At 41.8% G+C, this 24,409-nt stretch overlaps 1 protein-coding gene across 3 annotated transcripts; it reads right to left on the reverse strand.

The window, feature by feature from the left end:
• Positions 1–365: 365 nt before the first annotated feature.
• Positions 366–19,959, reverse strand: LOC142139445 (uncharacterized). 3 transcript variants are annotated; one of them, XM_075197053.1, is made up of 6 exons: positions 19,736–19,959; positions 19,306–19,478; positions 17,773–17,955; positions 11,372–11,554; positions 10,289–10,664; positions 366–2,274 (listed from the first exon to the last, which is right to left on the reverse strand). In XM_075197053.1, exons 1-6 carry the CDS (start codon positions 19,854–19,856, stop codon positions 2,210–2,212), a joined length of 1,101 nt encoding a protein of 366 aa, XP_075053154.1. In that variant the 5' UTR covers positions 19,857–19,959; the 3' UTR covers positions 366–2,209. The 3 variants fall into 3 exon arrangements, with proteins under 3 accessions (XP_075053154.1, XP_075053153.1, XP_075053155.1); XM_075197052.1 differs by having other exon boundaries at positions 366–7,118; XM_075197054.1 differs by lacking the exon at positions 11,372–11,554 and having other exon boundaries at positions 366–7,118.
• Between the last annotated feature and the right edge of the window lie 4,450 nt (positions 19,960–24,409).

The following is a 24,409-nucleotide window of genomic DNA, read 5'->3' on the forward strand; positions in this document are numbered from 1 at the left end:
TGCTACTAGAGCTGCAATTGCTCAGCACTGGAAATCTAGCAACCCCCACCCCTGCTTGGTTTTGTGATAATAAAATCCCCACAAAAAAGGCTTTGATATGGAAAATACACATACACAGCCTCTCTTTCATCTGTCCTAATCAAATGGCTCGACTGGAGCAATTAGTACATGGAGCACTTAGCTTCTCCACCATCCTCTTCCATCCACCTAATGATTGAAACATTTGTATTGCTGTTGTAAAGATACCGGGTTTTCTGGCCCAATTCTAACCACTTCGCTCTGGCTGGCCACCCACAGATGCCTTCCTAAGCCAGGGAAGCCTACCCAGTACCTTCTAAGGTTCTTATTAGTCACTCAGGCAAGTGTGGTTAGAAAAGTACAACAGTACATTTATTGTAATAAAAACAACACTAGAATATTATATACACACAGTAAATAAATGTCAGGCAGGTTTACCACATTATCTGTCCCTTACCCCACTAGGGTGGAAAGAGTAAGCGTTGTCTCCTTTAAAGATAAAAAAAAATAGTTAAATCAATGTTATAAAGAATGAGGGACCTATTTAGACATGCTATGGTTCTATTCTAATCCAACAGTATTCCACGCTTTTTTATCTAAGTACACCATAATGCAAGAGTGTTAACATTTTACAAAGATGCAAAAATAGCCTTCTATTTGTCCAATGTATAAAAAATCTATTTATGGAAAGATAGGCCTAACGATAAAATATTAAGTGAATGACAAAAGTAAAAAATAGCCCCGCATATCCATGTGGCCTTGAGCCTCCTTGCTCTGGGCTAATCTGTGCCACATTCCTGAGTGCATGAAGGCAACAGAGCCATGGGTGCTCTCCGGTCATTTAGCAATCAGGCATTGAATCTGGAGAGATGCATCACATGTAGTCTGGACATTGATCAAGTGGAAATGCTTTCTCTATAAAGAAAAGATACATTTCCACGCAATGGGCCAGGGCTCTATGTGTACCTTCAACTTCCCCTACAATGTGCTAAAAGCCGTCTATGGTAGCAAACTGAGGCTTTATGGGCACAAGGGACACCTCATCAAGTGGTAGATGTATAAATTGATAGATGCGTGACAGGAAAGCTAGCAGCACCACCTTGAGCACACAACTAAATGTGGACTGGAACAATCCTGCCGTGACACCCATTATGGTCTGCAATAAGGGGCAATACCGCCAATAGCTTAGCCAGTGGTGGTATTGTTGTAGGGATGTTGAGCATGACATGAGGTGGAAGCCAATGATGATGGAACACCTCAGCATCTGACATGTGGCCTGAAGAAACGCTCCATTGGCCGGCAACAGTGTACCAGCTTCTAGTCTTGGAGGGAACAACGTCTGTCGTCCTCCAAATACAATGCTTCTGCCATGATTGGCGGCTCTATGTGAGAAAAAAGGAGGAGGGGAGCTTAGACTTTGTAGATTTTTGGGTCCCCTTTGAAACTACTCATTATAGACAAACATACTTAAAGCTAATAAAGCATGTTCCATGGTAATATTTTAATGTTTTAAGGCTCTGTACTAAAAAAATTTTTTATAAAAAAACAAAATCAGTACAATAAAGTAAGTAATGTTATTTTTTTATTTCAAAAATTCCAAATAGAAAACAAAACCGCAATACTAATATATGCAACTATGTATAAAGGAGTATAACATTTTAAAAATAAAACTATGTGATGTTAAATACTTTTGTGTCCAGAAAGACAAAAGTATTATAGGAGTGATAACCTTTATTGGCTAACCCAAAAAATGATTATACTTGCTGGCTAACACTGTACGGTAATAATAATAATAAAAAATATTTTTTTTGCTACACATAACAATAAAACTGACATGCTAACATATGCAAGTTGCAAATACATTGCTGATATTGGGCTATGGGGATATTCTGTTTGATATTAATATTCACTCATACAGTTCTCAATTCCATCTTTAGCATGTGTACTAAGCACACTTTATTTATGTAAAGAACATTCATATTTATTTACAAATAACTAACATAACAGGAAAACAGGTGCATGTCAGTGGCTTTACTTAAACTGGAGACCAACCAAGTTGTGGAGCATGGGTTGCTTTCCATGTAGACACTGCTAGGATACCCCTTGGGCGAGCATTAGTGCAACTCTCCACGTCGCCCACCTGGTATTAACCTCTTCTGAGCATTCCGTTGATGCATCCCTTCTCCTGGGGTCAATGTGCGCAACGGGGTTGGTTTCCCTGATGTGCCTGGCAGACTGTCTCTATTGCTCCAATTTCTAGATAAAGAATAAAAAGGGCTAGTCAAATGAATATAAAACCAAACAACTTTAGCAACGCCAATGCTTGCTGCTTGCACTTGTGAGTTTTAAGTGTTTGGGTGGATGTGGATTTCTTGTATTTCCTTCTACCAGCCCCACAATCCCTAATTTTGAGCTTGCGGTGTCGCTGCAGTGTGTCCAACTTCACGCATGCTAAAGCGTCAGTTACCACATTCTGGTCAATGTTTTGTTCTGAACATGATGTTACAATGCAAGTTTTCCTCTACCAGCCACCACCAAAGCCTCATTACTGGGTGGGATGATCCTGACTGTTTTTTTTTGTTGCCTGCTATCCCACCAAAAGTTTACCTGCTGACCAGATTGTCTCTCCAAATTTTGAGAGACGACTATGGGGAATAATTCCAATAGCATCATGTTCCTTGGTTGAACTTTGTAATATTGCAGTACCACTGGACTTATACTGCTGAATCAGTGAACTTTGTAATATAGCAGTACCAATGGACTTATACTGCAGAATCAGTGAACTTTGTAATATAGCAGTACCAATGGACTTATACTGCAGAATCAGTGAACTTTGTAATATTGCAGTACCACTGGACTTATACTGCAGAATTAGTGAACTTTGTAATATAGCAGTACCACTGGACTTATACTGCTGAATCAGTGAACTTTGTAATATAGCAGTACCAATGGACTTATACTGCAGAATCAGTGAACTTTGTAATATTGCAGTACCAATGGACTTATACTGCAGGATTGTTTTTGGATATTTTTTTTTAATTTCTTTTTTTTATAATTCTTTTTTTTTTTTTTTATAACTTGGGAATAATGGGGAAATAACAATGCCCTTAGAAGGACAGAGCACAGGACACAGCACCACTGGACTGAACAGGACACAGCACAGGACCCAGCAGCACCACTGAACTCAGAAGGACAGAGCACAGGACACAGCACCACTGGACTGAGCAGAACACAGCACAGCACAGCACAAGATATAGCAGGACAGAGGACCACCTAACACAACCTCCCTCTACCCTGATCAATGCCCGAGTGAAGATGGCGGCGGCTAGCGGGGAATTTATAGAATACGAGTATCGCGAGATCCGACAGCGGGATTATGACTCAGAGCCTCGGTTTCAGTTTTGCAATTGGCGGGAATACCCGGATCTGTCTCGGATCCGGCTCGGATCGGCAACGTTCGGGTGGGCTCGGATTTAAGATATCCGAGCCCGCTCATCTCTGAATCTAATCCATACTTGCCAACTCTCCCGGAATGTCCGGGAGACTCCCGAAATTCGGGTCGGTCTCACGGACTCCCGGGAGAGCTGGCAAATCTCCCGCATCCCTCAATTGCGGGGCTAAAATGACGCAATTCACGTTGAATCGCGTCATTTTGGCCCCGGCCCCGCGACAAAACGGCATATTTGTCGCGTTTGGCTGCGCCCCGCCCCCTCCTGCCCTCTAGACATGCCCCTCTCCCGGATACAACTTGCCAAAAGTAGGCAAGTATGATCTAATCTCAATTACTTTATGATTTTACCCTGATAATATGTGATTGTTTTTTTGACAGATTTGTGATTATTATGTTTGCTGACGTTAGCAATGTCCTTTATTAATGGTATTTTAACCTTCCTTCACAAATGCTACTTTTTTTTTTATTTGGGGTACCTGTGTAGAAATCCGAAATCCTAGACTATTACCCAAATTTACTTGGCTAGATGCTTTATTTTTTAGCTGCACCCACAATATGTACCCTGTTAAGCTGCTCTCATTTCCTAGTGATATACTATTTACCCAGGTGATGAGCAATGCAGAACTTCTCATGCCCACTCTCTCTCATTACAGGCCCAACCTTTGGCTCCCTCTTGCTTATGTGTCCCTCCCCGCTAAGCCCCTCTGTGAAATAACAAACCTATATGTATTTATTCAATTTTGCGCCTCGAACCACAGGTTGACATAAGTGAAATACATACATATTATCATGCTCACTCCTTGATTCAGGAGCACTTGTATATAACAACCAGTGTAACGAGCATTCTAAACAAGCAATTTTCAAGTTTTGTATGCTTCCCTGTGCACTATACTCCTTTCCTACAACTTATCCTTGTCTCTCAACCCCGCCTCCGTTAGTTTGCAGATGGTAATGAATTTGCCCTTTGCCACAATTTCCAAATATGTCTAGGTATGTGCCCTAATACAGGATGCAGTTTGCATTCTAGCTGCCCTAGAGCCACTACCCCCCTTTCCCTTCCTCTTGGCCTTCATTGACACTGCATTTTCCTTACCTTATAAAGGTACATTTGAAATCCGTGGAACTATCTGCTCTGAACTCTCCTCAACCTCACTACTGTTATTGACATTGATATGATATATATATATATATATATATATATACACACACACACACACATACGCGTATATATGTATATATAGATATATATAGATCATACTTGCCAACTCTCCCGGAATTTCCGGGAAACTCCCGCATTTCGGGTGGGTCTCCCGGACTCTCGGGAGAGTGTGGCAATCTCCCGCATCTGCCCGAATTAGGGCCAAAATGCTGCGATTCCCGGAGAATCGTGTCATTTTGACACGTTTTGCGTCATTGCGTCATGGGGGCGGGGCCAAAATAACGCCATTTCGGAGCCTGCCCCAGAGAAGCTCCCAGACACCAACTGAAAAAAGTTGGTGAGTGTAATATAGATATATACATATAATATATTTTTATGTATATGTATAGTGCCTAGTGCCTGGAAACCCCCCTTCCAGCCTGGGGTATTGTATGCTTGAGGTGGTTGGACCCTGCCCCAAGATCAGCCACTTTGCAGCTTGTGTGCAGATCGTTTTTGTCTGCACTGTTCACAGCCATCTCTCCCCAACAAGTATTGAAAGCAACAAGAACAGGTAGGAGAGAGGACAGTCAGTCAACTGTTCTGACACACTCAATCAGGACTTTGTCCTGATTGTAGGGACAGTTGGGAGGTATATATCGCTTCACACGGCACTGCTCGAAAAGGGAGAGCTGTGTGCCCCTAACAGTAGTGCACAAAGCATTGTCCGTGTATATGATGGGGATAGGAATAGTTGGAGAGCAACCAATCACTGTCTAAAATTGTAGCCACACCCCGAAGCATGTTGCTGGCCAGCATGTGTGTGTGTGTATATATATATATATATATATATATATATATATATATATATATAAAAACAGAAATTTGGAATAAGGCGCAACTGGGAAGGTAGTGAAATGAACAGGTTTTCTGAGTATCACAACATGAATGGATTTCATCAATGGCAGAATGTAAAATATAATAAATCATCCACAGTCACAATATGGAATATATATATATATATATAGTCCCAATGTGCAATCTTTTCAGGTCATCTAAATGTGATTCCAAATAATCACTCGATCTACTTCCATCCGTTTCTCCCAGGATTCCCGTGAAGTGTAGTATTCCAATATAAAAATAATTTGTGAATAACAATAAAATACATTCAGACGCGGCTAAGCTCCTGCTCACACGGATGATTTATTATATTTTACATGCTACCATTGATGAAATCCATTCATGTTGTGATACTCAGAAAACCTGTTCATTTCACTACCTTCCCAGTTGCGCCTTATTCCAAATTTCTGTTTTATTGTCTGTAACTTTGGGAATTTTAGTGGGTATTCCCAAGAGAATCGGGCTGCATTCCCCATCCCCTCCCCTATCCTATAGGAGCACAGGAAGGACACCCATTCTATGCTATATTAATATATATATTTACATACATACATACATTTGTGTATATATACATATATTCGTGTGTATATATTATTAAAGTAAGTTTACCGTTTTAAAATAAGCATTGCCCAATCAATTGTATGTGTTTCCAAAGCACAAACTGATTTATTTTAGCAGATGTAAATAGTCAACAATTCAATACATTATTATATTATGATAAAGTACAGTACAGCCAATACCAAAAGATAAATACATACCGATGCTATCGCATGCGCTCGCTGCGCACCCACGGGACCCGGTGGACAGTATATCTGTTAGAATACTGTGTCAGAGTTGACTGAGAGCCATGGGGAGTGCTGCGATGATTATATACAGTACAGTGTTACACAGTGAACAATAGAGATGACGTAGATTGTTTCTATAGGTCAAGACGTTGGGTGGGCCCAGGGTAAACAGGTCATAGGCTGATTCAATCTAAGGAATCCAAAGGTGGGGATCGTCTCTCCAGGGGGTCTGCTCCTTTCATAGCCAGCATCATACAAAGGATTATTCCCTAATATCAATAACTAAAGTATGCAATGTGCGATCTCTTTGCCGACTGCACCGGACAGCTGCTGATGAATAGGGGATCAATATGATACCAGACATGCCACCTTTCCCACAACCTGAACCATATATATCGCTGAAGTGTACGTATAATCATTATATATATATATTTATATATATACTACTAATAAACCAAATATTATCTGCTCATAAATTACAGTGTGACGAAGCCAATATGAATATGAATTATATAAATAACTAAATGTTGTAATGCGAGTGTGTGCGTGCGTATTTTACCGTGCGATCGCATCACGCCAAGTGTTACGTGGCGTACGGATCGCAATTGCACGCCAAAACAATCTTAAACCAATATACTTTCATTCATCCAATTATACGACTTCGACAATATGTAGATATATATAATATAAAAATATATATATGTGTGTGTGTATGTAGATATATATATGTATATATGTAAATTTATATATATGTTTCACTAGGTTTGCACACACGTATGTCGACTACTTTGCTGGGGTGCTTCATTGTAGCTCACATTTCTTCTTCCTGTGAGGATAAGAGAAATGAATCTGACCCAGGCTGTGTCCAAGGATTTAAAAAACAGGTACTTTTGATCCCCTCTCCAAAAATCCGACAATAACATTTTTTACGGTGAGTTGACTTGGGTGTACGGGATGGAGTAATACATAATAAGCTGGTGTATGTTAATATTGCTAAACAGGAGAGACAAGAGTATAAGACACTGAGGGAGAATAAAACACTGTAATGTGGCCTGCTGATTTAGGTGGAACAATAGTCCTATAAGACTTTGATGCTGAGATTCATAGACAACAAGCAGACCATATTATTTATATGAGAGTTGATTCTGGTCCAACACTTATGTTAAAATAAGGTTGATAGAGTGATACATTTTTCTGTACAGAATGGTTGAATTAATGAGGGGATAGGTGAATCAATTATGAAAAAAACACCAATGTGTCTGATTTTATATACTTTACTGAAAATACATAAGTCCTTAGAAAATCCTCCGGGTTGCTCGATCATTTTGGCATGTGGCTCAGTATGACAACCAATAGTCCAATATTTGGACTATTATTTACAACCATGTGTAAAGAAGATCCCTAACTACTTGAGGGACACTACCAACTTTTTGGATAGTTTAACCAAACTGGTGGTGATATCAGAGGATGCATTATTATTATGATGGGCGTGTGTTTATCATATACTATAATCCCCCATAAAGGGTGTTTTGGGCCGATATCACATGATGGCCCACCAGAAGAATTTCTGATAGAACTCATGGCATTGATAATGGAATGTAACGATTTTCAATATGTGGATGGATACTACAAGCAGGTTGTTGGCACCGCAATGGTATCTCATAGTGCCCCATCTTATGCAAACATCTATATGGATGTGTATGAGAGTAAGAACATAATTCCTTAATACATGTATTGTAAAATGTTTATTGACAATATCTTTCTAATTAGACAGGGATTGAGGGGGGATTTAGTGACTTGGACTGCCTCATACAATATACATAACAGGTGGACACATCCAGGCTGAACTTTCTTGATGTTACAGTTTTCCATACAGATGGGAGAATGAGTACAACACTATTTTGTAAACCAACAGATTGTAAAACAACACTACATCTGTCCAGTCATCACCTGTCAACCCTTAAGGGTGGATTAACAATCCTGTAATTCTTGTGGTTTACATGCAGTAATTCAGATACAATGTTGGCTGAAGCACATCTTAAAGAAGTAATGGTTTGCTTCCTTTAAAGAGGCTACTCCAGGAATAAAGTGGAGAGGTGTCTGAAGGAAGTACGGGCATGATACCAAAAAGGGAAGGACAATTTGCCTAAGGTATATGTGATACCGGATAAGCTGATTTTCACCATCTGCTTTCATATGGAGTCGAGAAATGTGAGAAAAGCATTGAAACAGCATTGGCCTAAACTGGCACTGGATCATGTGCTTCAACAGGCATTCACCAGAACGCCATTACTGTCTTACCAGAGAAGGACTTATCTTAAACAATTGCTCCTGCGATCTCACATACTAAATGATTCAAACAGTATTTCAATATGGCTAGTGCATGCAAAACCTAGTTGATATCAGGGATAAGATTCTCACATGTCCATAATGGCAATAAAGTAAAGATCCGTTATAGGCTCATGTTCACGATGAACCACGTGATATACATGCTGACTTGTCTTTGTGGACTAATGTACTTGGGGAAGATGGCTAGAAAATTTCGTGAATAGATGGCGAAATATGGTTAGTTTATAAGTCTGAAATAACTAGTGGTAAAACAGATAAATCTGTTGCCAGGCAATATGTGGAGACTAACCTTCAATCAGCTACATTACTCTGTATTATTATAGCTCTGGTTACGTTAGCTAATTACTCTGTATTATTATAGACTGGGTACCACCACCTATATGGGTGTGATATAAATACTATGTTCTTAAAGAAAAAAGCTCATTGGATACATAAGTTGAACAAAATTTGTCTGTAGGACTGAATGAAGCCATTCCTTTGGAGACTTTTCTGAGATAGTTATAGGATTTCTTAGATTTGTAGTATCCATCCGCATATTGACATATTATATTGGCTATTAATGTTGTACATTCTCTATTGTTTTGTGGGTGGTTGTTATGTGCACTGTTTATTATTGAAAAGGTGATTGGTATTTGGTCTAGAGATGAAGATATAATAAATGGATGACTGTGATGATATTACTTATTATAAGTTGCTATGAGGTTATAGAAACTTATGGTTTAAACGTCTATATGGACTTTTAAACCATGATATACTTGTTCCATTTGTAAAAGGGAGAACATTAAATGTGGCAATATATATTCTAATTACATAGTGGTATGAAGGTCTGACGCTAGGTGGCATATTCAATTAGGTTTCCGGTCTGCGGGAACGAGCCGGAACGGGCCGTAAAGTCAATCCACGGTACCGCAATAACGTGGATTTTCGTGCGCACCCCATAGGGTTGCGTAGGAAATTCTGCATTATTGCAGTACCGCATTACTATCAATACTGCGCAGGTTCCGCAGTAACGAGTGTTACCGCGGACCGGAAACCTAATTGAATATGCCCCTAATTGTTAGTTTGAATCCAGTTTATGGTAACTGGGCATGTGGTCAACATAAGCAGAGCTGCGTTTAATCTATTAAGATGTACTTACCTTGCTTATTGTCTAAGGGAGGTGTATATATAAATGGACTCGTGCTCTTTATCCATTATTCAACATGTGCTGCATTCATAGTTTGCTTGATAATATACAGTTGTTGCATATGTGTTTACTAATGAATATTGCGATATCTGGTTGTTCTAACTAGTTTCTATTTATATTATTAATGTTTGACAAATAGTAAACATTATCCTGAAGGACACTAAGCAGTACAGAATAGTTTTAAATGTTTGCTTATGTTAGTGATTGCACTGTTCCCGTCAGCCACTAGCATAGGTATAGTGCTGATTGAAACTCACTCATTGGAGCTAGTTGTGGTGTTTCATTGGTGTAACTAACCCGTTCTTAGCAACAATCACTTAGCTTGTGTTCCATGCTGGAATACAGCATGTTGCAAGTCTATGTGGCGATGAATTGCAAGTGTTGGGCCATTTGATGGGAAGAAGATCTTTACCCCCCCCCCCCCCCTCCCTCCCTCTCTCTCTTTTTCATGGTATACTCACCAGTTATGACGTCATTCAGCGTGCTAGATGATGGATGCTGCGTGTAGCTCTGCACCACAGATCTTGATCTTGGAGGAGTACTGCCATCAGCTAACTGCTGATACTCTCTGGCTGCTGATAAGCTGCTGTGTGGCAGGCTGGCTGTGTTGTCTTCCCATCCCTGCCCTTGTTGTCCCTGGCTGGGATTTCCTTGTCCTGGCCATTCATACTGTGAGGGATGAACCAGCTTTGCTGAAAGAATCTCAGTAGGACTTGATGTAGCTACCTCTATTGTCAGGATCTGTCGGCTGCTTTCCACTGTTTGGCTCCCTTCTCCCAAGCTAATGCTGGGGATTTGTCCAGACCAGTCATTACGTGAACTGAGTGCGTTACTCACCTGCAAAAACACCCAAAAATCCACCATATAAAACAATTCAATAGTTCTTGTAACCCAGTATTGCAATTCCTCACAAAAAATGTAATTAATCACATGCACATTGGCACATACATCTGAAAGATGTTACACTATTCCACATCTTCCCCTCTGAACCGCAGGTAATTTATGAAAAGCGTTAACCCATAAGCCAAATCTGGAACTGCCACATATTGCAACTAGTCACAAATTCCATGGCCCTGGCTTCTATTATTGCAGGAAATGTAAGGACTGCAAAATATTAGCAAATGTTGGCACAAAATCAGTTTCAATTCAACATCACTAGCAAAACATTCAGCCTACAGGAAATGATCACTTGTGACATCATGGTTATATTTTCCATGTGACCTCTAATATGTATGCAGGACTGGCTGCAAATTCAACATCAGACTAGCTGAAGACTTTAAAAATATCACTAAATCTCTAGATTCGTAGTCTCTCAAATTATTGCAAATTACAAGTTGTGACCCCTCTAACTTAAAATTCTTCAGAATCAAGAAGGAAAAAGGAATTAAAAAAATTAAAACATAAACCACACGTGAGCGGGACCACTGACAATTAAGCGAGCGGGCCACAGATCTTGAAGGGATACTGCCATCAGCTAACTGCTGATCCTCTCTGGGTGCTGATAAGCTGTTGTGTGGCAGGCTGCCTGTGTGATATTACCATACCTGTCCTTGTTGTTCCTGGCTTGAATTTCCATGTCCTGGCCATTTATACTGTGGGGGATGAACCAGATTTACTGAAAGAAACTCGGTAGGACTTGATGTAGCTATCTTTAGTGTCACGGTCTGTTCGCTGATTTCCACTCTTTGTCCAGACCGGTTATTATGTGAACTGCGTGTGCTACTCACCTGCGAAAACATTAAGAAATTCACCATATAAAACAATTCAATAGTTCTTGTAACCGAGTATTACAATTACTCACAAAAAATGTAATTAATCACATGCACATTGGCACATACATCTGAAAGATGTTGTTACGAGCCCCGCCGCGACTCACTCACCTGCGTCCCGGCCATCGCTATGGCGACCGGGACGTCACTTCCGGCCCTGACCCGGCCGTTGCCGGGGCAACGAGAAGACGCTTCAGCGCTGCGTCCTGGCAATGAGAGGAAGCCGGGCGCAGCGCTCACCATATGTTCTAGCCTGTGGGCTAATTAATGCAGCCTATTAATTATGCTGGGGGCTGTGTCTAATTCAGAGCTAGGCTCTGATTGGTGGCCATTGGTATTTAAGGCAATGAGGTCTGCTGCCTCATTGCCGGTTATAGCTCCTGTGTTCCAGTCTGCTAACCTGCTAGTTCCTGTCCTGTATCCTGATATCTCTATTTGACTCCCCGTGTATGACCCTTGGCTTTGATTTGGACCTTGCTCGTGTTTCCTGTGACCCTGATCTTTGGCCTGTTTACCCGTTCTGCTATTTGCCTGTGACCCCTGACCTCAGCTTGTTCATCGATACTGTTGTCTGCTGCCGGCCCTTAACCTCTGCGTGGACCTGACTCCTCTTGCCTGAGTTCTCCCCAGCTGGTACGCACTTCACGACCCTCTGTCAGTCTGCGGCCCAGTCTGTCCCCACCATCAGGGGCTCCAGTGAACACCTGACTGGCAGAGTAGATTCCGGGTTGTGTTGTGCCGGCTGGAGGGGTTCCTAACATTATAACCGGCCCACTCACGGAGACGAGGTTGGAATGGATGCAAGTGGATCCTCACCGTCTCCGGCACAAGCCCTAGCAGCCCATGTTGAGTCCTTATATCAGATGATCCAGGGATTGGCTGAGCGTCTGTCTGTTCAAGAAGAAGCCGCAAAAGTGTCACAACCCACTCCAAGTTCCGTCTGTGAACCTAAGATGAACTTGCCGGATTGCTTCTCTGGAAATAGGTCCCTGTTTCGGAATTTCAGGGAGAGCTGCAAGCTCTATTTCCGATTGAGACCCCGCTCCTCCGGGTCAGAGCATCAAAGAGTCGGGATTATCATTTCCCTTCTACAGGGTGACCCCCAGTCCTGGGCGTTTTCCTTGCCGCAGACCAGTCCCGCCATGCAGTCAGTAGACGCTTTCTTCGAGGCGTTAGGTCTACTATATGACGACCCGGACCGTACTGCCTCCGCTGAAACTCATCTACGGGCCTTGAAACAAGGCCGGCGCTCGGCAGAGGAATACTGCACTGAATTCCGTAGATGGTCACCTGATAGTGGATGGAATGATCCTGCCTTGCGGAGTCAGTTCCGTCTTGGCCTGTCGGAACAGGTCAAAGACTCTTTGGTGCAGTACCCATCTCCTACCTCTCTGGAGGATCTGATGCACCTCTCCATTAAAATCGACAGGAGATTTAAAGAGCGGAAAATCGAAAAGGAGACATCATCACCTCTATCCGGCTTCATTCCTGTTCCCACGGATGGTGAGGAACCCATGCAATTGGGGGCGTATCGTCTCTCCCCTGAGGAAAGAGACAAGAGAAGATCACAGGGACTATGTCTCTATTGCGGCACAAAAGGCCACTTCTCCCGTTCCTGCCCGAATAAGCCGGGAAAAGAGCATGCCTAGGGAACGAGGGGAAAGTTCACCTAGGTCTGCAGATTGTCTCCCCGAAAAACGCCGTATTGATCCCTGCACAGCTCATGTTTAGTGCTCGTTCAATGGACCTGTCCGCCTTCGTTGATAGTGGAGCTGCAGTCAACTTCCTGGACATCGGGTTCGCCCGCGCTGCTAAAATTCCGATGGTAAAACTCAAGTCCGCTATTACTGTCTGTGGATTAGATGGAGGTCCGTTGCCTGGTGGCAAGATTTCCTGGGAGACCTCGCCACTACAATTAAAAATCGGAGCTCTCCATTCAGAGTCAATAACCTTCCTTCTTATCGATTGTTCATCAGTTCCCTTGATCTTGGGCCACCCATGGCTTTCCCGTCATAACCCTGTCATGGACTGGGTAAAAGGAGAAATTGTCCAGTGGAGCTCTTACTGTACACAGTCCTGCTTGTCACTGCCCCTGCGGGTGATTCAGTCTATTCCGGAGCAGCTTCCCTCACAATATCATGAGTTCTGGGATGTGTTCTCCAAGAAAGCTGCTGACACCTTACCACCTCACCGTGACTTTGACTGTGCCATCGAGCTTATTCCTGGTTCCAAGTTGCCTAAGTGTCGCCTGTACTCTCTCTCTGGTCCGGAGACCAAGTCCATGCAGGAATACATTGAAGAAAATCTGGAGAAGGGCTTCATCAGGCCATCTAAATCTCCCGTAGGAGCAGGATGCTTCTTTGTATCCAAAAAGGACGGAGGACTAAGACCCTGTATTGATTACCGGGGATTGAATCTTATTACAATCAAGAATACCTATCCCCTTCCGCTCATCTCCGTATTATTTGATCAGCTGAGAGGTGCTACTGTCTTCTCAAAAATCGATCTTCGTGGAGCGTATAACCTCATCCGTATCAAGGAGGGAGACGAGTGGAAGACGGCATTCAATACGCACTCTGGCCATTATGAATACTTGGTTATGCCGTTCGGTCTTAGCAATGCACCTGCAGTATTCCAGGACTTAATCAATGAGTTCTTCGGGACTTTCTTGGTAGTTTCGTGGTCGTCTATTTAGATGATATCCTCATCTATTCCAGATCTCTGTCTGTACATCAGAATCATGTTAAACAAGTTCTACGAAGACTGAGAGAGAACCACCTTTACGCCAAACTAGAAAAGTGTGAGTTCGAGGTGCAGAAAGTATCCTTTTTAGGTTACATAATCTCTTCTGAGGGATTCTCCATGGATCCAACTAAGGTTCAGGCTATTCTAGATTGGGTGCAACCAAACAACCTTAAGGCGGTGCAGAGGTTTCTGGGCTTCTCCAATTATTATAGAAGGTTCATTCCAGGTTTTGCGGACATCATGGCTCCCATTGTCGCCCTAACCCGTAAAGGAATGGATCCAACTAATTGGTCGCCTCAAGCAGTAGCCTCATTCGAAAGCCTGAAAAAAGCCTTTGTCTCCGCTCAGGTCCTTAGACACCCGGATCCAGCTAAATCATTTGTTCTTGAGGTCGACGCCTCTGATGTCGGTGCTGGGGCTATACTATCACAGAAGGACCCTCATACTAATCGTCTACACCCGTGTGCCTATTTCTCCCGCCAGTTCTCTTCAGCAGAAGCCAACTATGATGTCGGGAATAGAGAACTGTTGGCAATCAAATGGGCCTTCGAGGAGTGGCGACATTGGCTGGAGGGTGCTCCACATCAGATCTCTGTCATTACCGACCACAAGAACTTGCAATATATACAATCGGCCAAACGTCTAAATCCCAGACAGGCCCGTTGGTCGTTATTCTTTACCCGGTTCAATTTCCTGATCACCTATCGACCGGGTTCCAAAAATGTCCGGGCAGATGCTCTGTCCAGAAGTTTCTTGGCACACCACGTTCCAGTTTCGAACCCAGAGCCTATTATTCCTCCTTCCATAATCCATGTTGGATTAACCCAAGATCTGAGTATCACACTTCAGAGATTCCAGAAATTAGCCCCTGATACTACTCCGGAACAACGTCTTTTTGTTCCAGTCCATCTAAGGAAGGCGGTTCTTGCAGAGGCGCATAATAGTAGGTCTGCTGGACACCCTGGAGTTTATAAGACGCTGGAGATCCTTTCCCGTACGGTCTGGTTGCCATCCTTGTCCGCTGACGTCAAGAGTCATGTCCTCTCGTGTGAAATTTGTGCCAGGAACAAAGTCCCCAGGACTCGCCCGGTGGGTCAATTGCTTCCATTGCCCATTCCTGCAAAACCTTGGACACATTTGTCCATGGATTTTATTGTTGATTTGCCACCTTCTGCAGGACATAATACTATTTGGGTTGTGGTGGACCGTTTCAGTAAAATGGCACATTTCATCCCATTAACCAGGCTTCCTACAGCTCGAGATCTGGCCATTCTCTTCATACAACATGTTTTCCGGCTCCATGGACTTCCTTCCGATATTGTTTCTGATCGTGGTTCACAATTCATAGCACAATTCTGGAAATCCTTCTGCACCCTCCTTGGAATCCGGATCAGTCTGTCATCTGCATACCACCCTCAGTCTAACGGGCAAACTGAAAGGGTTAACCAAGCACTTGAACAGTTCCTCCGATGTTATTCCTCAGAATTCCATGACAACTGGTCATCTTTGCTGCCTTGGGCAGAGTTTGCCTACAATAACTCATCTCACTCATCTACTCAAACTTCCCCGTTCTACTGTAACTTCGGTTTCCATCCCAGGTCTAATTCTCTGTACTCTCTCAAATCTGCTGGTATTCCGGAGATTCATTCCACAGCTGCTGATCTGAAAGTAATTTGGGGGAAAGTTCAGTCCTCCTTGAAAAAATCCTCATTGTCGGCCAAAAATTTTTCGAATCGCCACCGTACCACCTGCCCATTCAAAGTGGGCCAGAAAGTATGGCTATCAACTAGAAATCTTAGGCTCAGACAGCCTTGTAAAAAACTAGGGCCTAAATTTATTGGGCCGTTCATGATTACCAAACAGATCAATCCGGTAGCTTTTAGATTAAAGATTTCTAGTTCACTAAAAATTCCGAACACATTTCATTGTTCATTGTTGAAGCCGGTATGTGGTTCAAAGGATTTTAGATTCCAAAAAAGTGCAAGGACAGGTGCACTTCCTGGTGCAGTGGAGGAACCGCGGGTTAGAAGAGCGATCTTGGGTTCCGCGAAGACAACTCCATGCCCCTAAACAATTGAAGGAATTCTTCAGGAGGTTCCCAAGAAAACCTGAATGTCGGGGTCCCTCGACCCCTCCTCAAGGGGGGGTACTGTTACGAGCCGCGGCGGTGCCCAGCCGCCGCGACTCACTCACCTGCGTCCCGGCCATCGCTATGGCGACCGGGACGTCACTTCCGGCCCTGACCCGGCCGTTGCCGGGGCAACGAGAAGACGCTTCAGCGCTGCGTCCCGGCAATGAGAGGAAGCCGGGCGCAGCGCTCACCATATGTTCTAGACTGTGGGCTAATTAATGCAGCCTATTAATTATGCTGGGGGCTGTGTCTAATTCAGAGCTAGGCTCTGATTGGTGGCCACTGGTATTTAAGGCAATGAGGTCTGTTGCCTCATTGCCGGTTATAGCTCCTGTGTTCCAGTCTGCTAACCTGCTAGTTCCTGTCCTGTATCCTGATATCTCTATTTGACTCCCCGTGTATGACCCTTGGCTTTGATTTGGACCTTGCTCGTGTTTCCTGTGACCCTGATCTTTGGCCTGTTTACCCGTTCTGCTATTTGCCTGTGACCCCTGACCTCAGCTTGTTCATCGATACTGTTGTCTGCTGCCGGCCCTTAACCTCTGCGTGGACCTGACTCCTCTTGCCTGGGTTCTCCCCAGCTGGTACGCACTTCACGACCCTCTGTCAGTCTGCGGCCCAGTCTGTCCCCACCATCAGGGGCTCCAGTGAACACCTGACTGGCAGAGTAGATTCCGGGTTGTGTTGTGCCGGCTGGAGGGGTTCCTAACAGATGTTACACTTATTCCACATCTTCCCCTCTGAACCGAAGGTAATTTATAAAAAGCGTTAACCCATAAGCCAAATCTGGAACTGCCACAAATTGCAACTAGTCACAAATTCCATGGCCCTGACTTCTATTATTGCAGGAAATGTAAGGACTGCAAAATATTAGCAAATGTTGGCACAAAATCAGTTTCAATTCAACATCACAAGCAAAACATTCAGCCTACAGGAAATGATCACTTGTGACATCATGGTTATATTTTCCATGTGACCTCTAATATGTATGCAGGACTGGCTGCAAATTCAACATCAGACTAGCTGAAGACTTTAAAAATATCACTAAATCTCTAGATTCGTAGTCTCTCAAATTATTGCAAATTACAAGTTGTGACCCCTCTAACTTAAAATTCTTCAGAATCAAGAAGGAAAAAGGAATTAAAAAAATTAAAACATAAACCACACGTGAGCGGGACCACTGACAATTAAGCGAGCGGGCCACAGATCTTGAAGGGATACTGCCATCAGCTAACTGCTGATCCTCTCTGGGTGCTGATAAGCTGTTGTGTGGCAGGCTGCCTGTGTGATATTCCCATACCTGTCCTTGTTGTCCCTGGCTGGAATTTCCATGTCCTGGCCATTTATACTGTGGGGGATGAACCAGATTTACTGAAAGAAACTCGGTAGGACTTGATGTAGCTATCTTTAGTGTCACGGTCTGTTCGCTGATTTCCACTCTTTGTCCAGACCGGTTATTATGTGAACTGCGTGTGCTACTCACCTGCGAAAACACCAAGAAATTCACCATATAAAACAATTCAATAGTTCTTGTAACCCAGTATTACAATTACTCACAAAAAATGTAATTAATCACATGCACATTGGCACATACATCTGAAAGATGTTACACTTATTCCACATCTTCCCCTCTGAACCAAAGGTAATTTATAAAAAGCATTAACCCATAAGCCAAATCTGGAACTGCCACAAATTGCAACTAGTCACAAATTCCATGGCCCTGACTTCTATTATTGCAGGAGATGTAAGGACTGCAAAATATTAGCAAATGTTGGCACAAAATCAGTTTCAATTCAACATCACTAGCAAAACATTCAGCCTACAGGAAATGATCTCTTGTTACATCATGGCTATATTCTCCATGTGACCTCTAATATGTATGCAGGACTGGCTGCAAATTCAACATCAGACTAGCTGAAGACTTTAAAAATATCACTAAATGTCTAGACTCGTAGTCTCTCAATTCATTACAAATTACAAGTTGTGACCCCTCTAACTTAAAATTCTTCAGAGTCAAGAAGGAAATAGGATTTGGAAGGGAGGAGATTATATCCCAATGAAAAAAATTAAAAAACAAACCCCACGTGTGCGGGACCACTGACGATTAAGCGAGCGGGATAGGGGGACTGTACTCTTAGGTTCCCCAAGCATACACTCACTACTCAAGTGACTGTCAGTTATACCAGTTCAGACAACAAATGCTGAAGAAAGAAAAAAGCAGCATCCTTAATCAGCCCCAGCACTAGATAGAATGAGCTGGTTTCCATTTCAACAGGGGTTCCTGTGCTATATTAACCTCAGTCTGGTCTGTGCTAGTCCTGCTTGTGACCCCCAAAGTTGTCCTATTATAATGGACCGGGGTTCCTAAGATCCCTGCTTATTAAACCGAAAGGATGAAAAAATAACACACATAACGTTACAATAAATTGTAATTTAGCAAAAAAAAAATACTTAGATTTTTCTAGACCAAACTGGGAATTCTTTAAGTTTGGAACTAGGAATCACATGGGAACCAAATTACACTGTTGTTACTCTCCATACTTTGCTGTTATCCTCTGAGGTTTATATATTAACAATTCAGAAACATGAAAGGATAGTAGGTCAGAGGAATCAGTGTCCGAGACTTTTTGTCTTGTAGTATTCAAAGAGGAAGAAAAGTTCTGTAGCTTAAGAAAATATCATATAAACCAATTCTTTATTGGTTTCCAAATTAATTCAGTTCAGTAGAGCACAGGGACATGTACTCTGTACTTCTGTAGAATATTCAGATACAAAAACTGAAATGTTTCTTAAAACACACAGACACAACTTGTCAAGACATGCGGTTACTTACTGTTCCTGCCCAGTGTCTGATGGCTATCTGGATAACATCAGACTTTGAGCTTCTTGGCAGAACATCAAGATCCTCACTGCTTAGATACTTAGAAATAGAGTCATAATAAACCTTTCTCCGTTTCAAGAGTTCTTCAGCGCTCTGACTGTGGTCTAATATGGCCTCAATAATTCCTAGATATAAAATAATACAACATAAGGTCATTTATTGTGATCGTGTGTATAACTATTTATGATTTTATGATGCACTATAATAATTATTTTTATTTTAGCTTTTTTTTAAGTCCCCGCTAAATGCTTTAGACTAAGAAGACATGTACAGAAGGTATCAGTCATGCTATCCGTGACAAATGCATATACTGATGATAGTATAGTATATACATAATGTGTATAATATATAAATCATTCTGGAGCAGAGCTCAGCCTCTCACCTTCTTTTTTACATGTCATTTTACCGGATTTAACAGTTTTAGCCAAAGAACGTAAAACTGTATCGTCCAGGAAGCTCAGCACTCGATTGCAACCTTCTCTCTCCCGGCCACTGAGACCCATGGTGTCCGCTATAAGCGCAATACTTCGGGTGATAATCAGACAGCAGCCACCAGCAGAAGAATTTTGTGTTTAACTCTCCCTGGCTTGTAATGAATGCTACTTTCGTTTCTCTTTGCTGATATTAAAGGATCCTTGGAAACGAAACTAGCAATGATTGGTTTGTTACAAATTAGGAAGAGCTGAACAAACTGTTCTGCCACACCCAATGACTGTACTATAGTATGGTTATCTACTGACATCCATACTGTGATGCTGTTTACTTACTTACTGATCTCCATACCATATTGCAATCAACTTATCGTCTGATACGAGGCTGAAGTTAGCTTCTTATTCACTTCTTATTCATGCTCCAGCTTCTTATTCAGAAAAGTTTATTTTTAAAGGATTAAATCAAGTTGGATCACTGATTTCACATCAGATTAACACTAAAGGGGGTCCCTTATACAGACTGCAATAGTATTTAGCCTAAGGTTTTCGGCATGAAATCAGGGGGCAAAGTGGGAAAGTCACCATATTTTATCATTTTGAATAAGTAGCTGCAGTTTTGCAAGGGTTAAATAGCATTGGGCCACCAATTTGACAGTGGGAATCAACACAGGGTGGTCAGTTACATATAAAACACCTGTCTTTTGCCTGGCCGAACAGTCTTGGGCATGCAATCAGGTGGCAAATTGGGCACAGATAGCATTTTGAATAAGTAGCTGCAGTTTTGCAAGGGTTAAATGATGTTGGGTCACCAATTTGACAGTGGGAATCAACACCGTTAGTATGGTAAAAGTGCGCAGTATTACCGGTAGTACAGTCATTTTAACACTGATTTTTGCTCGCACTTCTCAGGGCTGCGAGTAAAAATTTGGGTTAAAAGTAACGTATTAAAGGTAATAGTACTAATGCCGCGTTATTCTTAGACTAACGGGGCCGAATTGAATCGGCCTCATAGAACTATAAGCTTATTCAGCTCCTGTGTCTTCTAAAGGTCCACAGGTGTCATGAGGATAGTGAAAAGCACAGAGCAGTTGCAGTCCAATAATTATGATGGACAAAGGGATAATGTTATTATATGTATTTTGCAACATTATATGGAGATGCTGTTGTTGGGAAAACAATTTTTTTTTATATCCAAGCGGTTGTGGATCCTATTGCTACAATTTTAGTTTTAGTTTTTAATTAATACCTATATAATGTGATGCTTTGTATGCATAATAAATGTTATCTTATCTTGATATGGAAATTTTCTTTGTCAGCTTTGAGGTACACAGCTTCCTAATCTGAATTCACAACCACATATAATTCACATATTCCCTTCTGCTGTTGAAAAAGTATTTAGGTTTCTAAAGCTAATAATTGTCAGATGATTCCTAAGCCAGCTAAACACTCAACTAGGTCTATCATTTTTATGTAATTGCCTGCAAGATAAATAAAACTGATAGATCTGAATCAATAATGATATGACGATCAATATGAAGCTGCTTAGTTACCAAGGGGTTTATATATGACTACAGCACTGTAGCCATCAATATTTATCCCTGCAAATCACAGCTGTACATAATGAAGCAGCGCTGCAATTTAGTATGCCGGGGCCCCCTTCGTATTTCCCCTATTCACTGGTAGCCTAACACTGCAGCGAATGGAGAGAGTGCTATGCGCATGGGCTTCAGGTGGATCCCAATTAAAAAGACCAGAAACACCATCCTGAGATGGCATTAGGCTAGGTACACACTACAGGAAAATTCTATTAGTGATTTATCAAGGACAGGGGAAACAATAGTCCCGATCAGCATGCCGATTCATGTGTACACAATCTACTTGATTTACCTTCAGATCTGTGCTCATCATCTGGTCCAAGAGCAGTGTAGTCTTTAGAGAATGTCAGTGTAAATGTATATGTGGTGGAAAGAACACACTAGGAGCCAGAAGTATTTTTTATTATAATAATTACCCTTATTAATTCGTTTGTGCAGCTGTTACTATAGATTTTAAAAATGTTAACAAAGACGGTTATATGCACGGCTGTCAGTAGGTATCCTATCACAGTAGTATAACAAAGAAGTTGCATTCGAAACTGACAGCTAATAATCTCTCATGGTAGTATAGGAACTATTATCCCCATTTAATTCATAATATTGTTCCTGCATTTCACTCCCCGGTCTGGACTTGATCCTGTCTCCATTCAGCATCACATCTATCTGACTCTCTCCATTCTTTTTGGGCAAGGATACGAAAGCCAGATGAGGAGAGCTACCTATTTGCATAGCATTCCCAGTTAGGAGCCATGGAAAAGGACCAGGTGGGTGGGAGCTCTCCTAACAAGCTGAATAAGATCCAGAGCTGGAGCCACTTACAGACGTAAAAGGCAATCAGTGCGCACAGTACAGGGAGCAGAAGGCTGCACACAGATGAAGGGGTAATCTCTTCATAAATTTTCAACATTTCTCTATGTACCTGGAATCAACACAACAGAAAGGATGGAAATTAGAAACGGCGAATCTCAGTAGTGTCAGAAGCATCCAAAGGGCCTGATGTTGAGTTAGGTGCAAAGCAAAGAAAAGGAGCAACTTTGCACCTGAACAAACCATGTTACAATTCAAAAGGTACAAATTGACTTATTTTTTTGCATGCAAGGAAAATAGCTTTATTTTTACACTGAAATTAAAATTGATCTATGACATGCCGTATCCCAACTATAAATCTGTCCCCACATTTTAAATTTACCAACCCTCCAATGCAACATGGCATTGCCAAGGTGCAAACTTTAATAACTCCAAATCAGGCCGAAAGTGAGTGCACAAAAGCTTCAAAATTCAGTGACCTCTCCATCTGCAACTGGTGATCTGAACTGATGATATATCTAGGAGCTGTGAGGAAGAAGAATCCACAATGTTATTGGGAATTTACTTCCAATAATACCTAATACTACTGTAACATCCCACTTTTAGAAATAATTCTCAAGAATCTAAAATCAGATATATTTGCATTTGAAATGTCACTATTTATCTTTAACCACCGACGGCAGATAAGGCTTCTCTTTGACAACATATTAGTGCAGAGTGTAACAATGTGACTGGTCTTACTACAATAGTGGAACTTCACTACAGCTGTTTCTACTTTCACTGTGAGTCACAGCGACACGATTCAATCATAATTCCCCTTTCCCTATTGTAGGCTGTAGTGAACCAGTGATGACACCGGTCACTGGTACTGTAACGGAGAACTCATTATTCTCATAGCTCTTTGAATAATAGCGGCATAGACTGTTCTATAATCCCTCATTAGCTGATCATTTTAATTAGTCACAAATAACAAAAGAGACCTGAGAAACCGTCTCATTCTAATAATTTTTGCAGATGTATGGACCAATATCGCACACTTTGCTACATGCTATATGCTGACATTAGATCAGAGAGATGTTTGACAATAGTGATTATTAAAGTGTTCACGCTGTTCCCAAGGCACAAAATATGAGAAATGTATAAATGCAATAAAACCTTTATAGAATGTCATTATACAAACAGTGATACAGTAATGATGAAAATGAATAAATGGATACTATAGGTCTGGCCAGAACCAAAGACAAAAAAACAACTATCAAAAATCCAAAAATTGCAATCTCCATGGAAACAACTCCAAAATGACTATATTAAAACCAACTGGCAGAGTCCTAGATGAACCCCTAGGAAAGGTTCTCATATATCCATTAAAGCATTCCAACTGGAATAGCAGAGTGAACATAGGGATGTTTTGAATGAAAACATAAGCCCCCTTGGGCTTTCCAACTTTAGTGGTGCAGTAAGCACAAGGATATCCTGGATAGGGCAGCATAGGTGCATGTGTTCCACTAACAGGTGACACCTCAATTAGATCAAGATCTGGTGTCAATATCTTTGTCTCATATGAAACACATACAGCCAGATATAGAGTGGGACATATTGGTGATCAACACAATCTGATAACTTAAGAAAATCATCAATCCTTATGAATAAGAGACATCACTAAGTATACTCCAGTTCATGCCAGATTAAAGTTCAAGTATACAAGTGTAGGTATACTATATCTGCAATATTCAACAAATTCCCAGATGGTATGGTCAAACGGTGTCTCAAAGACCATAAAAGCGATCAGTGTTGGAATGCCATGTAATATAGGTAATGAAATACAAAAAGCAAAAACTTACATGGCTGTATAAGTCCAAATATTGAAAGAAACTCCAGGCGCCAAAGGTTAGGTTCCAGGAAGCATTATTCCTTAACAGCCCTGGAGCGGGGGCGGTAGTCTCCGAAGGTGCTGTATAGGAAGAAAGCTTCCAAGTCTCCTTTGTAAAAGCACATGCGCTGAACAGGACAGAAGTCCTCACTAGTTTTTGGATGTGCATCTCTCTTTCTTACCCGACAACCTGTACACGCTGATATACAGCGTGGTAACCAGGAGTGGTACGATCTTTCCTCCTCCGCCTGTAATGGTAAATGCTGGTAATAATGGTGGTGGTCTGAAAGCAATAAATTCTCAACGCGTTTCTCCCCTCTCACAATTCAGCTTCCTCAGGGAGTAGTAAATAT

Source organism: Mixophyes fleayi, chromosome 2, assembly GCF_038048845.1.
Source record: "Mixophyes fleayi isolate aMixFle1 chromosome 2, aMixFle1.hap1, whole genome shotgun sequence".
In the NCBI taxonomy this organism is placed as follows: domain Eukaryota; kingdom Metazoa; phylum Chordata; class Amphibia; order Anura; family Limnodynastidae; genus Mixophyes; species Mixophyes fleayi.

Bases quoted from the DNA above. Each gene is read 5' to 3' on its own strand.
- LOC142139445 (XM_075197052.1), bottom strand. From the start codon at position 19,856: ATGGGTCTCAGTGGCCGGGAGAGAGAAGGTTGCAATCGAGTGCTGAGC. The intron at 17,956-19,305 runs GTAAGTAACCGC...GTGTTTTCGCAG, and splicing joins TCAGACACTGGGCAGGAACA to GTGAGTAGCACACGCAGTTC. The intron at 7,119-10,288 runs GTGAGTATACCA...TTATCCTCACAG, and splicing joins GCTGAATGACGTCATAACTG to GAAGAAGAAATGTGAGCTAC.